This window comes from Acomys russatus, chromosome 17, assembly GCF_903995435.1.
Source record: "Acomys russatus chromosome 17, mAcoRus1.1, whole genome shotgun sequence".
Classification (NCBI taxonomy): domain Eukaryota; kingdom Metazoa; phylum Chordata; class Mammalia; order Rodentia; family Muridae; genus Acomys; species Acomys russatus.
Genome location: NC_067153.1, coordinates 39,620,729 through 39,639,733, shown reverse-complemented (window position 1 = coordinate 39,639,733; position 19,005 = coordinate 39,620,729). Strand labels below are relative to the sequence as shown.

Genomic DNA, 19,005 nt, shown 5'->3' with positions numbered 1-19,005 from the left:
CACAGTCAAAGCCCCACCCGCCTGGACTCACAGCTCCGCCCAAATCCCTTGAAGCGCCACCTCTCTTCTCTCAGTCAGATCCTACTCTACGGAAGCCCCGCCTGCATCCCCGCCTCAGACCCTGGACCCTTGACAATCTCGGTGCAGGAGCAAACCTGCACTGAAGCCGGTGGGTAGTAACTCACGCCTTTAATCTCTGCACTAGGGAGGCAGAGGCAGGCGAATCTCTGTGAGGTTGAGGCCAGCGTGCTCTATACAGCAAGTTCCAGAACAGCTAAGGCTACATTGAGAGAGCCTATCTAAAAACACAAGCCAGTACGGAACAGCTTCTGGCTATGACCTCCACCCTCCCAGCCCCACCCCTCCAGAGCCTCCCACGGCCCTCCACAGGCCCCGCCCCGCCGCTCTAGCCCGACCGCCTCTCGTTGGTGAAGGTAAGTGGACGGCTCCGGTCGGCTCCGCGGGAGGGCGGGCTAGGAGGCGGGGCTGACTGTTGGAGGCAGGATCAGGCCTTCGGGTCCGCGTCGCCAGGTGCTGCGTGCTGCCTGTCGCAGGCAGGTCTGCGCTTCTGCGCTCCTTCCCTCCCCGGGCGTGGAAGACCCTTTCTCTTCAAGTGGCTCAGACCACAGCAAGGGACTGCGCGTCTTGCCGTTCCTGGCCTGACATCCTGCTTCGGCGCCAGGGTCCAATCTCATTCCCCTTCCCCAGCAAATTTACCTTCTTCCTTGCAGGTGAGTTCAGCGACCTCAGGGCTTCCAGAAGTTTAGGACTGAATCTCTTCTAATGTCAAAGGTCTCTTGAACTTGAAATTGCCAAAGGGCTGCACTAAGGACTCCAATTGCCAGCCTCTGTCTGTACACTCTTCTTTCTCACCAAATCTGAAGATTCCTTTCCCATCTCTTCAAATTCACTACGATTCAAGGTGTCATGGTCTCCAAACCCAGGAGTGAATGGAGCACCATCCTGTCCCACCTGGTGCTGGCAGGGGTGTCTCTGCATGCAGCGGTGAGCTCTGTCCAGGTGAATATCCTTACTTTTACAAACTGACTATGTAGGTCCTGCACTTAAGAGGGTGTCGGGAGGCATGTATAAGGCTGGGTACCCTTGGCAGCGCCAAACTCTTTCCCATTTTTTAATTTAATTTTATTTATTTGGTTATTTAAGACAGGGTTTCTCTGTGTAACCATGGCTGTCCTAGACTCACTTTATAGACCAGGCTGGCCTCAAAGTCACAAGGATCCACCTGCCTCTGCCTCCCAGAGTGCTGAGATTACAGGCGTGCGCCACCGCTCCCGGCTTTCTCTTTCCTATTTAAAAGTGTGACTCCTGCCTCCTTTTCCCTTAACAACACGTCTGTCTTTCCCTGTGTCAACAGTGCAGTCGAGGAGCTGCTGCTGGCTTTCTGCTACAGACCGTTGCCGCCATCACCATGCTGGCCCCAGGGCTGAGCTCACAAGAAGACTGTCTCGCTGGAGCCTGGGTTGCCACAGTCATAGGTCTGCCTCTTCTGGCCTTCGATTTCCACTGGGTGAATGGGGACCACTCTTCTGCCAATCTGCTTCTGGGAGGAGGCATGGTGCTGGCAGTGGCTGGGGACCACCTTGGCCCTGAAGGGTGCTCCGTAGCTGGGCAGGCAGTGCTGCTGGTGGTTGCCGTGACCATCCTTATTGTAGCTGTTTTCACAGCCAACACTTATGGGATGTGGGGGGGTGCCATGCTGGGTGTGGCAGGTCTCTTAAGCCGGCTGGAAGAGGACAGGCTGCTCCTGCTGCTGCCGAGGGAGGATGTCTGTCGTTGGGCCCTGACTGCGGGCAGTTGGGCCTATTGCCGGGCCCTTCGCACACAGCGCTTGCAGTGGGAGTGACGGGGTGGAGTGGGCGGGGCGGGCGAGCTAATACGCGGCAAGGCGGGGCTTCTGTTCCAGGTACTCCTTCCCATCCTAGTGGCCTAGGGACTCCTCTCTCCCGTAGTTAGGGAAAAGCATTCCTTCCTCTTCAAGTGGGCCTGCTGTGATGGGGCGGGGCTTGGGTGCTATCCCTTCTCTGGTCCTGCCTGTGTGGAAGCTTACCTAAACCAGAATTCAAGGGCCAGGTCTGCAGCACACTCTGGGGGGCCTGATTCTGAGAGGAACATGGTTGTGAGTCAGAGGCCTGATTTCCAATAAACCTTAGGAATATACATAAGTATGGAATCTGCTTATTCTTGAGCTAGCTTCCTAAGGCCTCCAAGGAGATCTGCTGATGTTCCCTGGGCAAAGAAAGGATAATGTGCAGTAACTACCATAAGGCTTTATTCCCCCATGGCATTCTGGCAGGCTTGCCAGGAGAACCCCAGTGTGCTGGGCATGGTGGTTCAGGCCTTTAATTCCAGTTGGGAGGCAGAGACAAGCGGATCTCTGTGAGTTCTGGGCCAGGCTGGTCTACGCAGTGAGTTCCAGAATAGTCTGTGTTACATATAGTGAGACTGCATCCAAAAAAGAAAGAGAGAAAGGAATAGGAAAAAAAAAAAAATAGAAAAGAGAAGCTCAATGCTGAGTAGACACAGTTTGGGGCCTTGGTTTCCTGGGACATTGTAGATTTAAATATATCCTTGGTGGACCTGGCAGGTGGCCCTCTGGGGCAGTGACCTTCACAAGTTGATGGCTGAGTTAAGTAAAGGGCAGAAGAGAGCTCTACTTCAGCGATTCCCAGCAACTGCACATCCCTTCTCTGGACCCACTTGATAACTACCTGTTTGATACCGTCTTGTCTGTGCAAGACCCGTCTTACAACTTAAGACCCTCGCAGACCCTCATTTTCCTCGATGGACCCTTTTTTAACCTCCAACTCCGGGGCTGGGCCAAACAGGTGGGTTAGGAAATGTACCCAACCCTTCGCTGTTCTGCCGTTGTGTCTTGGTGACCTTTACCCCCATTGCGCAAGAGTGGTGGTGGTCAGTGGGTTTTTCAAGTTCATGCCCTTCCCTGGTCAGCTAGGCCAGAGCCTGGCGTACGAAAGCTCGGACTTCTGTGGACAATAGCACAGGCGCACACCGACACGGGAGTCTAGGGGTGCTTTGTAGTTTTAAGTAGTCTTACCCCTGGGTGCCTCTCCAGACCCCAGAGTGGTTTGTACCTTTCCAGGGGCGCACCCTTGCTCCCCGCCCTCTCCCCGGCCCCGCCGCCCCCTCTCCCCGCCAGCCTCCTGGACCCCACCCCCCTTCTGTTCGCCTCCTAGAGTGGGTGGGCCCTCCAGCTTTCTCGCTCGTCAATTGGCTGTGGCCGCGTTATCATCTTGGCCCTCACGGCGCTACCATTGGCTCGCGCGAGGACCACGTGACAAGGAGGACGAGGGGGCGGTGGTGGGGGGGGGGGTCCGTAGCGAAAACAAAGATGGCGGCCGCGCCGGGGTTGGTGGCCGGGGAGGCTGCGGGCAGACGCGCGGGCCAGGCCCACTGAGGCAGCTGCACGGTGGGCAGGCTGCGGGGTCGCCGCGGCAGCGAGAAGCCGGCAGGAGCGCGCGGCGACCCTAACTTCCAGCCGGCTAGCGCGCCGGCACTCGCCCGCCGGGCCGGCTGGCCGCGATGTCCGGCGCCGAGGAGGCCGGCGGGGGTGGTCCGGCTGCTGGGCCCGCGGGTGCTGTGCCGGCCGGGGTTGGGTTAGGGGCCGGGCCTGGGGCTGTCGCGGGGCCGGCTGCGGCGGCTCTGGGCGAGGCGGCGGGGCCCGGGATCCCGGACGAGGCGGGCCTGGCCGGCGCTCGGCAGCTGCAAGAGGCGGCCGGCGACCCCGACGCGCCGCCCAAGAAGCGGCTGCGGGCGGCCGAGGCGGCCGAAGCGGCGGCGGCGGCGGTGGCAGCGGGCAGCGGAAAGCTGGAGGAACGGCTCTACTCGGTGCTGTGTTGCACCGTGTGCCTGGACCTGCCCAAGGCTTCCGTGTACCAGGTAGGGCCGCCGGCCTGGCCCGGTGCCGCGTCGCCTGGAGGCCGGTGGCCGGTGGCCGGTGGCCGGGAACCCTTCCTATCCAAACGTCCACCTTCCCGGCCTGCGAAAGCCCGCTCTTGTCTCTTCTTGATCTGAACCTCGTTTTTTGTGTTCTCTGGTACCCTTTACTTCCCGGTCTGAATGTCCTCTCTCCCCCTTAGATCGCTTATCTTCACCTTTTGGTTCCTCTAGGGTGCCCCCCTTGACATAGTCCAGATTCTTTTCAGCTGACCTCGCAGAAATCTGTGAACAGGTGCTCGCCCACCTCTCCTACTGCTCATCAGCACTGTACCTTACTTCTAGACCCCTTGGCTGAAGACGCTTCTTTACTGGAGTTAGGGCTCCAATTCTGGCAGACACACACACGCCCTCCGCACAAGAGTGTCTTTCCATGTGTGAATAACTAAGTGTGTCTTCTTTTGTGCCCCATGGAGGAGCTTTGTTTCCTCCTAAGAATTGGAAGAAGGGAAGGCCTCACATCCCTTCCTAGTCTTGATCTGGAGGAAGCCACCTGTACACCTGCAACAAAACCTTCTTCCCTGGGTACTTTCTCCTGCCCCAGCCTGGCCAGTTTCCCTCCTCAGGTCCACCTCACCCATGCTAAGCTGGCTTCCAAGGTTGCCAGTGCATAGGAACTTTACCCTACCCCTTCCCATCTGAAGACACATTGTGCCAGTGGAACTCAAGAGTCCTGGTCTATGTGGGTCTAACATGCCCACTCCCAGGTAAAACAGCAGACCTCTGGTGCAGTGGGAAATGTTTGTCTGCCTTTCCCTGGTCTTTTCCCACCTCAGTTCCCAGCCTCTTTGAAAAGCAGAGCCCCGGCGGCGGCGGTGGTGGTGCTTGCCTTTAATCCCTGGACTCCGCAGAGGCAGAGGCAGGCAGATCTCTTTTGAGTTTGAGGCCAGCCTGGTCTACAGAGTGAGTTCCAGGACAGCCAAGGTTACACAAAGAAACCTTGTCTCCAAAAGCAAAACAAAAACAAAAACCCAGTCCCTATCAGCTTTCTTTGTACTTAAGGGAGCTAAAAGTGGCTGCTGGGGCCTGTTTCCCTGCTTTTCTTTAGACAGATGACCTGGCTGTGGGCCAGTATAGGTCTAGTCTATGTAGCTATTTTCCACCCTTTGGATCTCCATGTTCCTTCTGCCTTGGCTTGAGGTTGGGGGGCGAGGTGTGTGGAGTGTGTGGGAGAGGGATCCTAGGGACCTGGACAGGACACTCACCCTCCTAGCTGTTAGGCTGAGGCCACCTGGAGGCACATTTTCCACAGCTGCTGATTCGAGCACCACCTCACAACCAACTTTTTTCTTGTCTTGGCTTCGTGGACCTTCTTAATGGAAGAGCTCTTCCTTTCCTAGGATTTAGTGAGAGTCCAGCGAGACAGGCCAGTGGAAGGGAGTCCCAAGGACTCCAGGGGGTTCCTGGTTGAACCTGGTGTAATGGTAGGCCACACAATATTTGCTTTGATCTACACAGAGAGCCACAATTCTGCTTCTGCCCAGAGTGACTAATAATACTAGCTGGTTCAAACCAGTCCACACTGTGTTAGGAGTTGCTCCAGCTTGGGTATCTGAAGTCAGGCAGCTGAGATGTAATGGAGTATGTGAGTAGAAGGGCTGCCTCCCCAGGTACTGTCCCAGGCTGAAGGTAGCCAGGGGTTCCCTGAGAGCACACTGGGGGCCCAGAGGAGCTATGGGTGTTAACACTGGTCTCTAGGCTCTACCACTAGCCTCCTTCCCACCTCCCTCCTGCCTAGGTAAGCACCTAGAGCAAAGATGTTTCCCTGTCACCTGCAAAGACTGAGAATCTCTACAGTACGTGATTTTGGAAGACTCTTGGGCAAATGTCAGAACCTTGACTGCCCGCAGGTTACATGTGTAGTGGGAGTGACGCTAGAGGAAGGAGGTCTCCTGGGATCTAGGAATGCTGCCAGAGACACTTCATGGCAGTCTCCCGCCATGTGCAAAGCAGCCCTGGAGGGCCCTATTGCTATCCCCACCACAGCGCCAGACAGGCCTCTCCAAAGTTCTGGCCTCGTCTTCTCAGGGGATCTGAGAACAGATGTCATGGGAAGATCCCTGGTCAGGATCCGCTGCGGTCACCACCTCTGCCTGACCTCAGCTCTTCTATCTTCTGCTAACCTTCTTGTCTGACCCGTGTTGATGGGCTGCCTCTTTAAACCAGTTTCCACCCTCAGCTTTTGCTGGCAACATTTGCCTGACTGTAGCAGAACACTTGGCTCCAGGTGGCACCAGCCATGCTGTGCATTCTGGGGGCTGAGTCCAATGCCCTGCTGGGGTGAAAAGAAGTGGCTAACCACGCTATGCCTGACACTGGACTGTGGGAGAAGATCTGTGGGCTGCTGGAGTTGCCTGGGTGCATGGTAACTTGAGAGTGTTGTATTACCCATTATATCACCTGTGTGGCCAGAGAAGCACAGGGAGGCAGACAAGAACAGATTTGGGCTCTATATATGTGGCCTTATCCACCTGGCCCTGAGCAGCCTTTGGACCTTCAGGGCCAATTCCCATGGGCCATACTCACACACTGGCATATCACAGACCAGGAAAGTTGTTCAGGTTGCCTGACCAAGGCCATCAACCAAGTAGCTCTTGTCCCTGGGGCCTGTGTCAAGTGCTGTAGCAGGTACAACAGGTGCATGCTTTGATGTTCTCTGTGTGGGTGTTAGGTATATCCTGGGCAACTGGCCTAGCAAGGTGTGTGGCCATCTTCCTGAGTCTAGGGTGGACCCTTCCAGAGTTAGGTGCTTGGTAAGTGGCATGAGGCCGGGGGGGGGGGGGGGGAACCCTCACAAGAACTTGTAGGTAATCCAGTCTGGGCAGGCAGTTCATGCTGGCTTCCTGTTCTGGATGTATTCATGAGGCGGGAGGGCAACGTAACCAGTCAGTACTGAACACAGAAGTGCCTACCCTGTGGGAGTCCCAGCCTGGGAGGTTGCAACCGTATCCTGAGCCCTGGCCCACTCCCCCTGGCTTCCCTGCTGCAGTCCTTCACGCACAGCCCAGTGTGGGCCTTTGTAAGATAGATGTAGCCTTGACCCTTTCCTCAGGTGTCAGCCAGGCTCAGCCCCTTAGCTCTGCAGCTTGCAAAGATACTGTTCCTTCCTCCCACCCTTCACAAGCTTTTAAGGTCAGGGATCACTTAAAGAGACCTCTGCCACAGAATATGGTGGATCCAGCTATATCTGGCATGGGCCCAGATGCTTTCTGTGACCAAGACCCTTGGTCACTTGTTCCACTGTTGCTCCTACATGGTCCTCCCTGGAGCTGCCCTCTCCACATTCCTACCTGCCTCGTGCTTCCTCTTCGGCCTGGCTGTAACAAAACCCCATCTCGGCCTTCTCTCTTCCCTTCTACAGGGACTCCCATCCTTCCCACTCTGCCCTAGAAGAGAGTTGGTATGTTCTTTTGCCTTTGCCTCTGATCATCGGAGATTGAATATCCAGTTGACAAAAAGCCCAGAAAGCATTTGCTCCATCTCTGCCCAAGACCCCTTCTGAGGTTACTTGGTGTCCAGGGGCTTTCACACACATGGCCTGGGATCCTCTGGCACTGATGGTGATGATGATGAAGCTTCTTTCTCCTTATTTATTTTTATGTGCATGAGTGTTTTACCCACATGTTATATGTATGTACACCATGTATGTGCCTGACACTGCAGACATCAGAACAAGGCTTCCTGAAACAGGAGTTATGGATGTCTGTGAGCAACAGCAATGAGTGTGTGTGTGTGTGTGTGTGTGTGTGTGTGTGTGTGTAAGTAATTTGTTATTTTGAGCTACTTTTAAATCTAAGCAGTGTTTATTTCTGAGTAAAAGTCCTATTCTGTGACCCTATCTGAGTCCTAGATATGACTAGCCTAGAACTTCAAATCCAGCAGCCTGAGTGGAAGGTTCTGGTCCTTGCTTCCCCCATACTGGCTGTGTATCCATGGAAAAGGAGCCAGTTCTGCTCAGGCCCATGCTTGTCTATGGAGGTTCAAAAAGCTGGGTCAAGCTTCAAGGTGCCACTAGGCCTGACAGAGTCTTACCTAGATGTCATGTAAGACTAGAGGAAAACAGCCTCCAGACAGCTGAACACTACTTTGGTACTAGTACAATTGGGTGCCAGTGGCTTCTATCAAGAGTCTGTGAGTCCGTGATGCCCTGAGCAGAAGGGTAGGCTGTTCATATGGGTGTGGGTGCCACCCCATATTGTATTTTGGGTCCTCAATATTTGCCAGGAACATGTGTTCAGGCTTGAAAGATTCTGACTGACTACAGTGAACTTGTGGCCAACTATAAGTGGTGGAGGACCCATTTCTGAGACCTTTTCGTGGCTCAGGGGCAGGGCCTCTCCTTAAGCATAGCTATTTCATCTAGCCCCTTCACCCAAATGAGAGCCCAGCTCAAATAGAACACTCCTGCCCTAGGCATGCATAGACTAAGCATGTGTGAGCTGCCTGCTGGATAGAAGATAGAAGCGCTAGGTCCTGGTCTTGGGGGTACAAGAGCAATAACTATTTCTGGACCATTTAGAGGAGCCTGAGACCTCAGCCCTGAGGATGGAGCCCTAGAGGCCTTGACGTGATTAACTACAGGGGTGGCATTTGTTGAAGCTGTGTAATCTGAGTGTCAAGTTTTGTTGCAACACATTGCCTCTCCTATAGCATCCTGTGCCTGGGAAGAAACTGAGACCTATAGAGAGAAGATGATAAGTCCAACATCATGCAGTTGGTGACCTATAGGCTGAGGGCTGAGCTCCAAGTCAGTATCTATCATAAGAGGGCCTAGAAAGACCTGCAGTGTCATCGTGGATAGAAGTCCAGAGTTCACATGGTGGTGGGATGGCAGCAGCAGTTTCTGGGGACGCCTAGGCGCTGGGGCTAGTACTGTGGAATCATCTGCGGCCAAGCTTTTGAGTAGGCAGTGGGTACAAGGCAGGATAGGCACAGTGTCCAGCCAAGGCTAAATATGGCTGTCCTGGGCTTTATATTTGAAGTTAGGTCTTGTTCAAGAAGTTATAGGAGGGCTCCAGATGAGTGAATGTGTTGTCTACATAGAACTTACCTAGAGACAGACCATCTTGAATGGCTGCTGAGGAGCTCCGAGTGGGTGTATTTTGGCCCTTAGCTGGGCACGGAACATCTTGGGGCTTATCCTGCCACTCAGAGCTGAACTATCAGAGCCCACGCCTCACTTTTCCCAGGCCTGCAGACTCCCCCAGAGGGACCCAGAGGAAAGCAAGATGAGCACCACTCCCATGTGGTGTAGAATTGATTTGAGTCTGGAATTCCCAGGAGAGTGGGCCCTGTGGCCAGCCCCAGCCCAGGCTCTGGTGGCTTTTGGGGTAGGGGGCAGTGATACTGAGAGGCAGGGGTAAGATTGGCAGCCTCAGCTCCCATTAAGAGGGCCCAGGACTTCTTCCCAAGTATTCCTGGGCTGAGATTAAGAACAGGTATCAGCCTGGCTTAGAAACCTTGAGAGGCTCAGGCTGCAGCTAAGAAAAATACTTCTGCTCTCTCTTCAGAGTGTTAAACCCTGAAAGTGACTGTAGACCTGAGCCCAGATCCTCATATGAGCCTCAAGCAGCTTGTTACCAGAAAGAGACTAGAGCTCTGCACAGAGTGTAGTGGGCTGCAGGGTCCTTGGAAATCTTAGTGCTGGCTTGTGTCTTGCTAAGTGAACTTTTTACTTTTCTTAAGACAGGGTTCCACCATGTAGCCCAGGCTGGCCCAGAAATCACTTTGTATTCCAAGCTGGCCTCAAACAATCCCACCTCTGCCTGTGCCTGCTGAGTGCTGAGCTTATACCAACCCCAGTTCTGTATCGAGTTCTTGGAGGATGCTGTGTGGTCACACCCCACTTTGATTGCCTCTCTGGAATACATGAACATTTAATTTTGTGTGGTATTCCCTCCTGCTTTCTAGAAGGAACAATAGTCATTGTCCCAGGAAGTCCCCAGACAGATGGGGGATAAAAGAACTGTGACTTGGGCCCTTGATCAGCACCTGCGATACCTCTTCCCAGCTCCAACCCTGAGCCCCTTCCCATTGACTTCAAAGGATGGGCACAACGGTTTGGAGCTCCATGTGCACCTCAGCTAGCCAATGTGTCCAGACCTGGTTCTGGCTGGCCCTTGCTGTGTCCTCTTCATCCAGGCCCAGCTCAGCCAGGCTATTCTGGCTGAGTGCATGTTTTGATTTTCAACAAAATTTAGGTTTGCTTGGTTGTAGATAATCATGTGATGTCTCTGTGGGCATGGATTCCACATCAGCCTCTATCACCATCAATCTTCAGCACGTAGAGTCCATCAATCATGCAGTTGGGGTAGGGGCAGTGACTGAGAGGCTCATATGAGGATCTGGGCTCAGGTCTACAGTCCCTTTCAGGGTTTAACACCCTGAAGAAAGGGCAGAAGTATTTTTCTTAGCTGCAGCCTGAGGACTCAGAGAGCAGCTTAGGTCTGTTAAGCATAGCAGTGACCTCCTGACATGGGCAGGCAATGACTACATATGTCTCTTTATTTATTGCACACTCTATAGAGTAGCCTCGGCGTGGTAGGCCTGATATAGTGGTCTCTCCTTTAACACTGAGTCCTCACAGTGTGGAAGCTCACCCTGATACAGGGTTCTCAGCCCATCCTGTGTCTCATGGCACCAAATCAGTAGAGTCAGTAAGAGACCCAGGATAAGAGTAATTCTAAGCCGGGCATGGTGGTGCACGCCTTTAATACCAGCACTTAGGAGGAGAGGCAGGTGGATTGCTGTGAGTTTGAGGCCAGCCTGGTCTTCGAAGTGAGTCTAGGACAGTCTCGAAAAACCTTAAAAAAAAAAAAAAAAAAAAAAAAAGAGTAATTCTAGCAGTCTGTGTCTGTGTAAGCAAGCCCCCGCCCCCTCCTCCCACTGGCAGGTCTGCTCCAGCTGTTCCCATTTTCCAACTCAGTACCAGATCCTACCTGCCTTCAACCCAAACCCATGTAGCCTCTGCCTGCCATAGGCTGTGTGCCATTGGCTCTGAAGCAGCCACAGTAGGTAGTCACCTCCCTGGTCGTAGCTGCTGCTTCTCACCTGGGTTTATCAGCAAGGGCTGGTGTGGAGAGGCCAGGGTTGATCTCAGCCTGAGCCACTTTAGTCTCCACATGAACAACCTTTTGGAAGCCAGGGGGAAAATGCCTACCTCAGCAGTAACCGTGACCCCATGAACAGATGCTGGCTGGGTGCCCCTGCAAGGTCAAGCCAAGAGTCAGTCTTCTATGATGGGAAAAGTAGAAAGGCCAAGTTCCAAGCCCAGATGTGGCTAAGCAGTTGCCAGCCAGGCCTGCTTTTGATGTAGCCAGCACCCCATGACCTGATAAGACCCTGTTCTCCACAAAACCAGAGCTAGCTCTATTCTGGCATAACAGCCCAAGCAGCTCTCCACATTCACTAGATACTAGCAGCGCTTGGGAGCCAGTGGGTACTTCTCACTTAGAGTCCTGAGGACAACTGGTCTGGCTGGAGCCAGCGAGTGTGGGTGGGCACGTGTGCGTGCAAGCATCCCACAGGTCTGAGCTTCCCCTCCCTCTCCTTCTCCGCAGTGCACTAACGGTCACTTGATGTGCGCTGGCTGTTTTATCCACCTACTAGCAGATGCCCGGCTGAAGGAGGAGCAGGCCACGTGTCCCAACTGTCGCTGTGAGATCAGTAAGAGCCTCTGCTGCCGGAACCTGGCTGTGGAGAAAGCTGTGAGCGAGCTGCCTTCAGAGTGTGGCTTCTGTCTGCGTCAGTTTCCTCGCTCCCTCCTAGAGAGGCACCAGAAAGAGGAATGCCAGGACAGGTAACCATGGTGAAGGTGTGGCCTTGAGCCATGGGGACCACATCTGCAGCCCAGTGATAACCTTGTAGCTCCAGGTGGTAAGAGCATGCCTTTTCACAGAAACCAGTTAGTGTCTACACTAGTTGCTCTCTGGATCTGATGCTGGCCCTCTAGGATTCTTCGTGGCTATTTGGTAGGCCCTTGAAATGTCCACTACACCAGGATCAGTTCCAAAGCTCTGGAAAGTTTGAGTAAGACTTTTGGGCAACCCAATCCCAGCACCTAGAAACAGCCACTTCCATGGCAAGAGCTTTCTTTGAATGAAGTTATGTGGAGTCCAGTACCATGGTCAACAGGCAGTGACCGCCAAGCAGAGAGACGTCAGTACTGAGCACAGGAAGCAGGTTGGCTCACAGATGTAGTGCCTCTTTCCTCCAGTCTCTTCCGTATGCATGCCTACATGTGCTGTAAGTGGCTGGGCTCACAGTTCAGCATGTCTTACAGGGAAGGGGTTGGTTGGGCAGAAGTAGTCTCTGAAAGAGTACTGGGCATGACATTTGCTCCAGCCACAAAGTTGACCACCTGTTCCGACCTCCTTCTAGGGTGACACAGTGCAAGTACAAGCGTATTGGCTGCCCATGGCACGGCCCTTTCCATGAGCTGACAGTGCATGAAGCTGCATGTGCTCACCCAACCAAGACAGGCAATGAGCTGATGGAGATCCTGGATGAGATGGACCAGAGCCACCGCAAGGAGATGCAGCTCTACAACAGCATCTTCAGCCTGCTCAGCTTTGAGAAGATTGGCTACACAGGTGAGGCACCCCACATTCCCCTGCATGCTACACAGCTGCTGTTTGGGGCTAACAGGCTGGCAGCCAAGAGTAGGGGAGGCAGTAGGCTCTGGGCAGTGGGCATAGGCTGCGCCGATGGCCAGGCTCTGGACAAGCTCCAGATGGCTAGGGAGATGCTTTGGGGAAGAAGATAGGCTGGAGATTTTGTAGAAGGAGGGATGCACCTGCATGGCTCCTACAGAGGTCCTTCCCACCTGTCCTGCCCCCCACACCACCACCCCAGCAAGATGACCCCTCCCTCACTGTATGGGGCTCCACATATTTGGGATGGTTGGGTCTTACTAGAAATTGGGTATGTTTTGGGCAGTCTGGGAGTTTGGGGCCTTACCTTTGGAGCATGGAGCAAGAAGAGCATTCCTTCAAGTCAGGTCCTGTCTGCAGATGTTCACTGAAGGCCACAGGGCCTCCTGAGACTGGCAAGAAGCTGTTCGGGGACAGGGCTCCAGAACAAGCTGAGGGTCTCAGCTCAAACTGTAGAACTGGGAGTGGATGCCCACAGATGAGTAGGCTGGACTGGGCCTATGCTCACTGGACCTCATGGCTCCCAGGCATCTGCCAGCAGCTCTGAACATATCGGGGAGCAAGAGCCAGGCTGCAACTTGGGCCAGAGAACAAGAAGCATCTGCTGATACTGGGGCCACTCAGGGAAACTCCATTCCCTCTACTGCTCAGCCTGCGGCAGGTGGCCAGCTCAGAGCACCCAAGGCAGGCTTGGACAGCCAATCATGCCATGCTGCCTAGACTAGCCCAAACAGGCCTGAGATGCAAAGAGCCCAGGGGCCTACACCAGCAGAGAACTATGGCTCTTGGTTAAGAGTAGCCTTGGCTGATGTCATGGCCTTTGGGATCTGGGTGGGCCAGGCCATGTGGCTACAGCAGAGGCTGGGTGGGAAGCCCTGTCCATGAAGGAAGGACTGGCTGTCTAAGAGCCCACACATCCACAGCAGGACGTGCCAGCCACAGGACTGCAAAGGCAGGTCTGCCTGCTAAGCGACAGCGGGCAGAATCCACATCACAGTACAACACCGAGGACTTGGCACTCCCTTTGGGCAGGACCAGATACCATATGCCCACCTGCCGGCTTTTCTGGCAGCTTTGTATCCGAACCAATAAAGTGCACTTGTTCTCAGAACTGTATCCTGTCTGTGTGTCTGCTTACCCCGCCCCTCCGGGGACAGGGCGCTGAGGGTAAGGAGGGTGGCTCTGTGGGTTGGCCACACCTGGGCCATATGGCCTAATGTCCCACAGCCTCAGGACTTTCCAGCTAATTGGTGTTAATTCTGTTCGTAGTTGTTCCCCCAAAGCTTGTGCACTTCCATTTGCCATAATTGCATTTGACTTGCCTTGTGACAAGTAGAACACGCTGTCTGGGTAAGTTGCCTTCCTCCCTGGCTGAGCCTGTCCTTGGCCTGTCGGGGAAGGCGCCACCCCCTGGCCCTCCCCAGCACTAACAGTTGGCTGTCTGGCCCTGTCTGTCTCCACAGAGGTTCAGTTCCGGCCTTATCGCACTGATGACTTCATCACACGTCTGTACTATGAAACACCACGGTTCACAGTACTGAACCAGACATGGGTCCTGAAGGCTCGTGTGAATGACTCGGAGCGCAACCCCAACCTGTCGTGTAAGCGCACACTTTCCTTCCAGCTACTCCTCAAGAGCAAGGTCACAGCGCCCCTGGAGTGCTCTTTTCTTCTGCTCAAGGGCCCATATGATGATGTGAGGATCAGTCCTGTCATCTACCACTTTGTCTTCACCAATGAGAGCAATGAGACAGACTATGTACCACTGCCCATCATCGACTCTGTGGAGTGCAACAAGCTGCTGGCCGCCAAGAACATTAACCTGCGGCTTTTCCTGTTCCAAATACAGAAGTAGAATGGACCCAAGACCCCTGAGGAGCAGAGGGCCGCAGTCCAGTAGTGCTGTCCCACCCATCCCTGGCTTGGCAGCAGCTTCACACAACTATCGGATCATTTTAGCAGAGGAGGAGAACAAACAAAATCAAACACTTGAGAAAGTCTGCATGCGTGTGCAACGGGGTCCCTGCCTCTGGCTCACCTTCCTCCCCTTTGCCTCCCACCTCCTGCAGGCAGCCAGAGGCTGGGCTGACCACAGTGGAAACAGTACTCTGGCCTCCTCAGGTACAGGTGGTGAGGAGGGCAAGAAGCCAACCACCCTTACCCAATCTCCCATCCGCACATCGAGGTGGCACGGTGGTTCCCTGGCCGGGCTCAGGGGCCCTGGCTGACTTCAGACAGCATATTTGATTGCAATTAAAAAGGCAGCCTTGTTTCCTACTTTCTGTTTTGTTGGAGGGGAAGGCGTGGCCGTGATTGGACTTCATGAGAGCTTTGGTTTGGCCTGGTGGTCAGAATCTGCCCTGTCCCTGATCCTGCACCTACGTGTGCGTCCCAGGAGAGACTTGAGAGACACTTCCCCTGACAGTCTTACCAGAGGGGTTGGGACTAAGGCCTGGCCAGTGAGCCAGAGAGGGTTGGCCTCCCCTAGCCATTGGCCACTCAAAGGAAGCAGGACTTGGCCAGTAGGGCTCAGCAAATGTTTTCGGAATGCAGGGTGAAATTCTGTCTGTTCAAGGAAAAAATGAAACTCTACAGGCTCTTTAAGTGATGCAGTTTTAGTGAAAAGGAATCCATTTGCTTTACTCAGCATAGAGGGCTAGGTGTCCGCAGGGTGCCAAGGAGGCAGCCACTGTCTGTGAGACCTGCATTTAGTGGTGGCCAGGGCACCACAGGACCAGGACAGAGCAGCATGGTCTATTGCCTAGGCAACGTAGGCCTTCCCCTTGCTAGGCCATTCACAGATGCTCCGAGTGGTCATTGTAAGCAGAACAAGTATTAGGGCCTCACAGAATATGGAGCAGCCATGCTTGATAGGGCTAGGCTCTGGTCCTTTCTTCCTGGATTCCTCAGAGATACTGAGAAGGGTAGGACTTGCCTCCTTCAATCTTTGCTTAGGAGATGAGGCTCTTCTATCATAGCTTTTTGTTGCTTTAATACCAAAGAACCGGTTTTCTCTGCCCTAACCAGACCTTCACATGCCTCTTAAGTAGTCCCTACCACCCCATGCCAGCTGCTGAGCCTGGGCTTGAACTGCCCTGTGCCTTCCAAGCTAAGGGACAGGGTAGCCCTGGCCACGTGGGTGCAAGACTGATATTCTAACCTGGCCTTCAAGAGGGCAAAGGGCTGAGCAATGTGGAGAAAAGGAACTGTGACGTGGGGTACAGGCTTCATCTGTTTCCTGAACACAGCCAGGAATAGGCCAGTGTAGCCTCCTGCCTCCTCAGCACCTTTTTTGGCTTCCTGCGTCAGGCTTGAGGGAGTTCTCAGCATATGTGGCCTGGCCAGGAGGGTTGGGAAGGCCCTTGGTTAGCTTCTGCCTACTCCAAGGGACCCCGTGCCAGATTCCAGCACATCGACGGGAGCAGTGGCCTTTGACTCAGACACCGGCCCTTGTTCTTCTCTGCCCCTAGGGGCAGCTCCTCAAGCACGCTGCTCACCTGACAGGCGCAGAGGATCATTGGAAAACAGAGGGGGCCCCTCTGGGAGTCCCTCTAGATTGCTAGGTGATGACGTGAAAAGGCAGGGCAGGGCCAGCTTGCCCTAATAACCCATGTCTGGATGTATGAGAGACTTGACTCATAAAGCACCCTGAAGGTCTCCCGGGAAAACAGGACAAGAGGCTTATTCCCCATGGGCGCAAGCCAGCTGGGACACGGTAGGCAGGCACGAGGAGTAAAGCTGGGCTGGCAGGGCCTCAGGCAACAGCGCTTTGAGTATGTGTGTATGGAGCTGAGAGGCATACCTCAAAGCACACATAGAGTTAGGGGCAGTGCCCACCTAGGGGTGTAGTCTGTCTAAGGGTACCCAGGAGAACTGATAAGACCTCTCAGTGACATCTCAGTGTGGCCCCTACACTATGACTGTCATGTGCAGCAGTTGAGCCTTCCAGGCCAGAGGAACCAGACATGGAAAAGACTAGTATGGCTCTTGCCTATGCTAGGGACTAGCGTACAAACCTTTCAGCATTGTCCCTGTGGGCCCTTTATTTAGGGGGAGAGGGCACCATACCTACTGGCTCGTGTCCAGAATCTTGTTATCTTGCTGTCCTACCCTGGTTCTTTTATCTGTTGTCTCTGAGGATGGCAGAGGGGGTCAGCCTCAGTAGGTGTTGGCGAGGCTGCCAGAGGGGGTTGCACAGGCCAAGCCAGGCCTCATCCTCCATCCACCTGTCTCATCCCCGCTTACTGTGAGCACCACATCCCTCAGTTTGCCCAAAGTGAGACATTTACAAAACAATAAAAATAATTTTCTAAAGAGCAGAGCAAGAAGTGTTTTTATGGTTGTTGGAAATGATTCACATGTCAGTTTTGTGGTTTGCATTTTCTTTGAGTATTTTCTGTATGTACCTGTAGTTTAAAAAAAAAAAAATTCTAAACCATGTTTTGTCTGTGTTTCCTTACCAGAAGACAGCCTCGTGGTGAGGCTTCCTGTGCCCTGATAGCCCCTGTTGCTGATCAGCCTGTGCCCCACCCCCAGGCCTACAGCTCTGTGAAGCACCTAGATAGAGGAATTAGATTGCCTCTGAAGGGAAACTGAGACTACAAGGTTGTCTCTGACCCACACACATACCACCACGGCATGTGTGCCCCTCAACTAATAATAAATGTTTTTCTTCAAATGTTCATGTAAAATACAGTTTTTCAGGACAGGTCACAGTCTGTGAATACAGAGTATGTCAGAGCAGCCCAGTCACATAGGTTGTATGAACACTAGGGCTAGAGGAAAAGCATCGTCTCCCAGTCCGTCCTTCATCCCTCACCGTGCCCTTCACATACATCACCAAGGCCGTCTAGGGAGTGGCCTTGACTTCAGAGGCATGCTCTGGACTGGGAAAAGGCTGGCAGTGTGGGCCTCCATAGCTCTTCTAACTGCCTGGGACCCATCAAGGCCTAGTCTAAAACCTGCCCTTCACAGAAGGCCCTAGAGCCGGGTGTGGGCTTTTCCAGCTGCAGTAAGTTTACTTCTGAGGACTTGGAGAGGATATAAATATGAAGAGCCCAGGGAGAGAAAGGGAGCTCTGATGGAGAGGAGGGCCCTTCGAGGAATGCTGGGGCGTGGGGGAAGCGTCAAAGAACTCCCTGGGAAGGAAGAAGGCTGCTGCTGGATATCCTGATGGCTGAAATTGGTATTTTCCCGAAGAACACAACCACCCTAAACAGCCAGACCTAAGTCTGGCTATGTCCCCTGTTCCTTCTAACCGTCTTTCTCTCCTACCTAGGCTTGGAGAGTTAGGAGGGAGGTAGGGGTGATAAGAAACCAATTAAAAGCCAGGCAGTGGTGGCCCACATCTTTAATCCCAGGATTTGGGAGGCAGAGGCAGGTGGATCTCTGTGAGTTCGAGGCCAGCCTGGTCTACAAAGTGAGTCCAGGACAGCCAGGGCTACACAGAAACCCTGCCTTGGAAAACAACAACAACAACAAAGTCAGGTTGGCTCGGTAGTTAAGAGCATATACTGCTCTTGCAGAGGATCCAAATTCTGTTCCCAGCACCCACACGGTGACTCACAACAGACTCTAACTCCTGTCCCAAGGGATCAGTTGCCCTCTTTAGGCCTTTTTTGGGCACCAGGCACATGGGAGTTGCACATACACACATGTAAATAAAACAACATACATAAGATAAAAAATAAAATTTTTGTTGGGATGTCTCTCTCAGTATAGCATTGGCTATGCTGGAATTAAAGGTGTGCCCTACCATGCCCACCTTATAAATCTTTTTTTTTTTTTTTTTTTTTCCCTTCCCACCACCCCCCCTCTTTTTTTTTTTTTTTTTTTTTTTTTCCGAAACAGGGTTTTTCTGTGTTAGCCTTGGCTGTCCTGGACTCGTATTGTAGACCAGGCTGGTCTCGAACTCATACCGATCCACTTGCCTCTGCCTCCCGAGTGCGGGGATTAAAGGCTGGCGCCACCATGGCCCAGCCTTTTTGTTTTTTTCAAGACAGGGTTTCACTGTGTAGCCTTGACTGTCCTGGACTCTTTTGTTGACAACGCTGGCCTCGAACTCACAGCGATCCAGTCTCTGCCTGCGAGTACTGGATTTAAGGCGTGTGCCACCACGCCTGGCTTCTCCCCGCCTAGTAAATCTTAAAAAACAAAGCAAAAACAAAACACAGTCAGTGCCCTAGCCAGCGGCCACACGTTGACTACAATTCAGGGAACCCACCCAAAGGGGTCTCTAAGTAAGAACCGTGCTTGCCTGGCTTCTGGCAGCCTTGAAGGCTAGGATTCCAACCTGCAGTTCTGCTCCGTGATCGAACCTTGCTTAAGCTGGTCGGACTACGGCTCCCAGGAGGCCTCGGTAGGATTATCGCTTCCACCA

General features: G+C 53.6%; 1 protein-coding gene across 5 annotated transcripts; it reads left to right on the top strand.

The window, feature by feature from the left end:
• The first annotated feature begins 60 nt into the window (after positions 1-60).
• LOC127201338 (cysteine and histidine-rich protein 1) lies at positions 61-14,903 on the top strand. Of its 5 annotated transcripts, none has more exons than XM_051159828.1 (4): positions 61-315; positions 732-793; positions 916-1,020; positions 1,376-1,864. In XM_051159828.1, the coding sequence occupies exons 3-4, from the start codon at positions 928-930 to the stop codon at positions 1,862-1,864; spliced, it is 582 nt and encodes a 193-aa protein (XP_051015785.1). In that variant the 5' UTR covers positions 61-315; positions 732-793; positions 916-927. The 5 variants fall into 5 exon arrangements, with proteins under 5 accessions (XP_051015785.1, XP_051015784.1, XP_051015786.1 ...); XM_051159827.1 differs by having other exon boundaries at positions 61-434; XM_051159829.1 differs by lacking the exon at positions 61-315 and adding an exon at positions 544-558.
• Positions 14,904-19,005: the final 4,102 nt, after the last annotated feature.

Bases quoted from the DNA above. Each gene is read 5' to 3' on its own strand.
- LOC127201338 (XM_051159826.1), top strand. From the start codon at position 3,562: ATGTCCGGCGCCGAGGAGGCCGGCGGGGGTGGTCCGGCTGCTGGGCCC. The intron at 11,774-12,354 runs GTAACCATGGTG...ACCTCCTTCTAG, and splicing joins AAAGAGGAATGCCAGGACAG to GGTGACACAGTGCAAGTACA. The intron at 12,567-14,089 runs GTGAGGCACCCC...CTGTCTCCACAG, and splicing joins TGAGAAGATTGGCTACACAG to AGGTTCAGTTCCGGCCTTAT.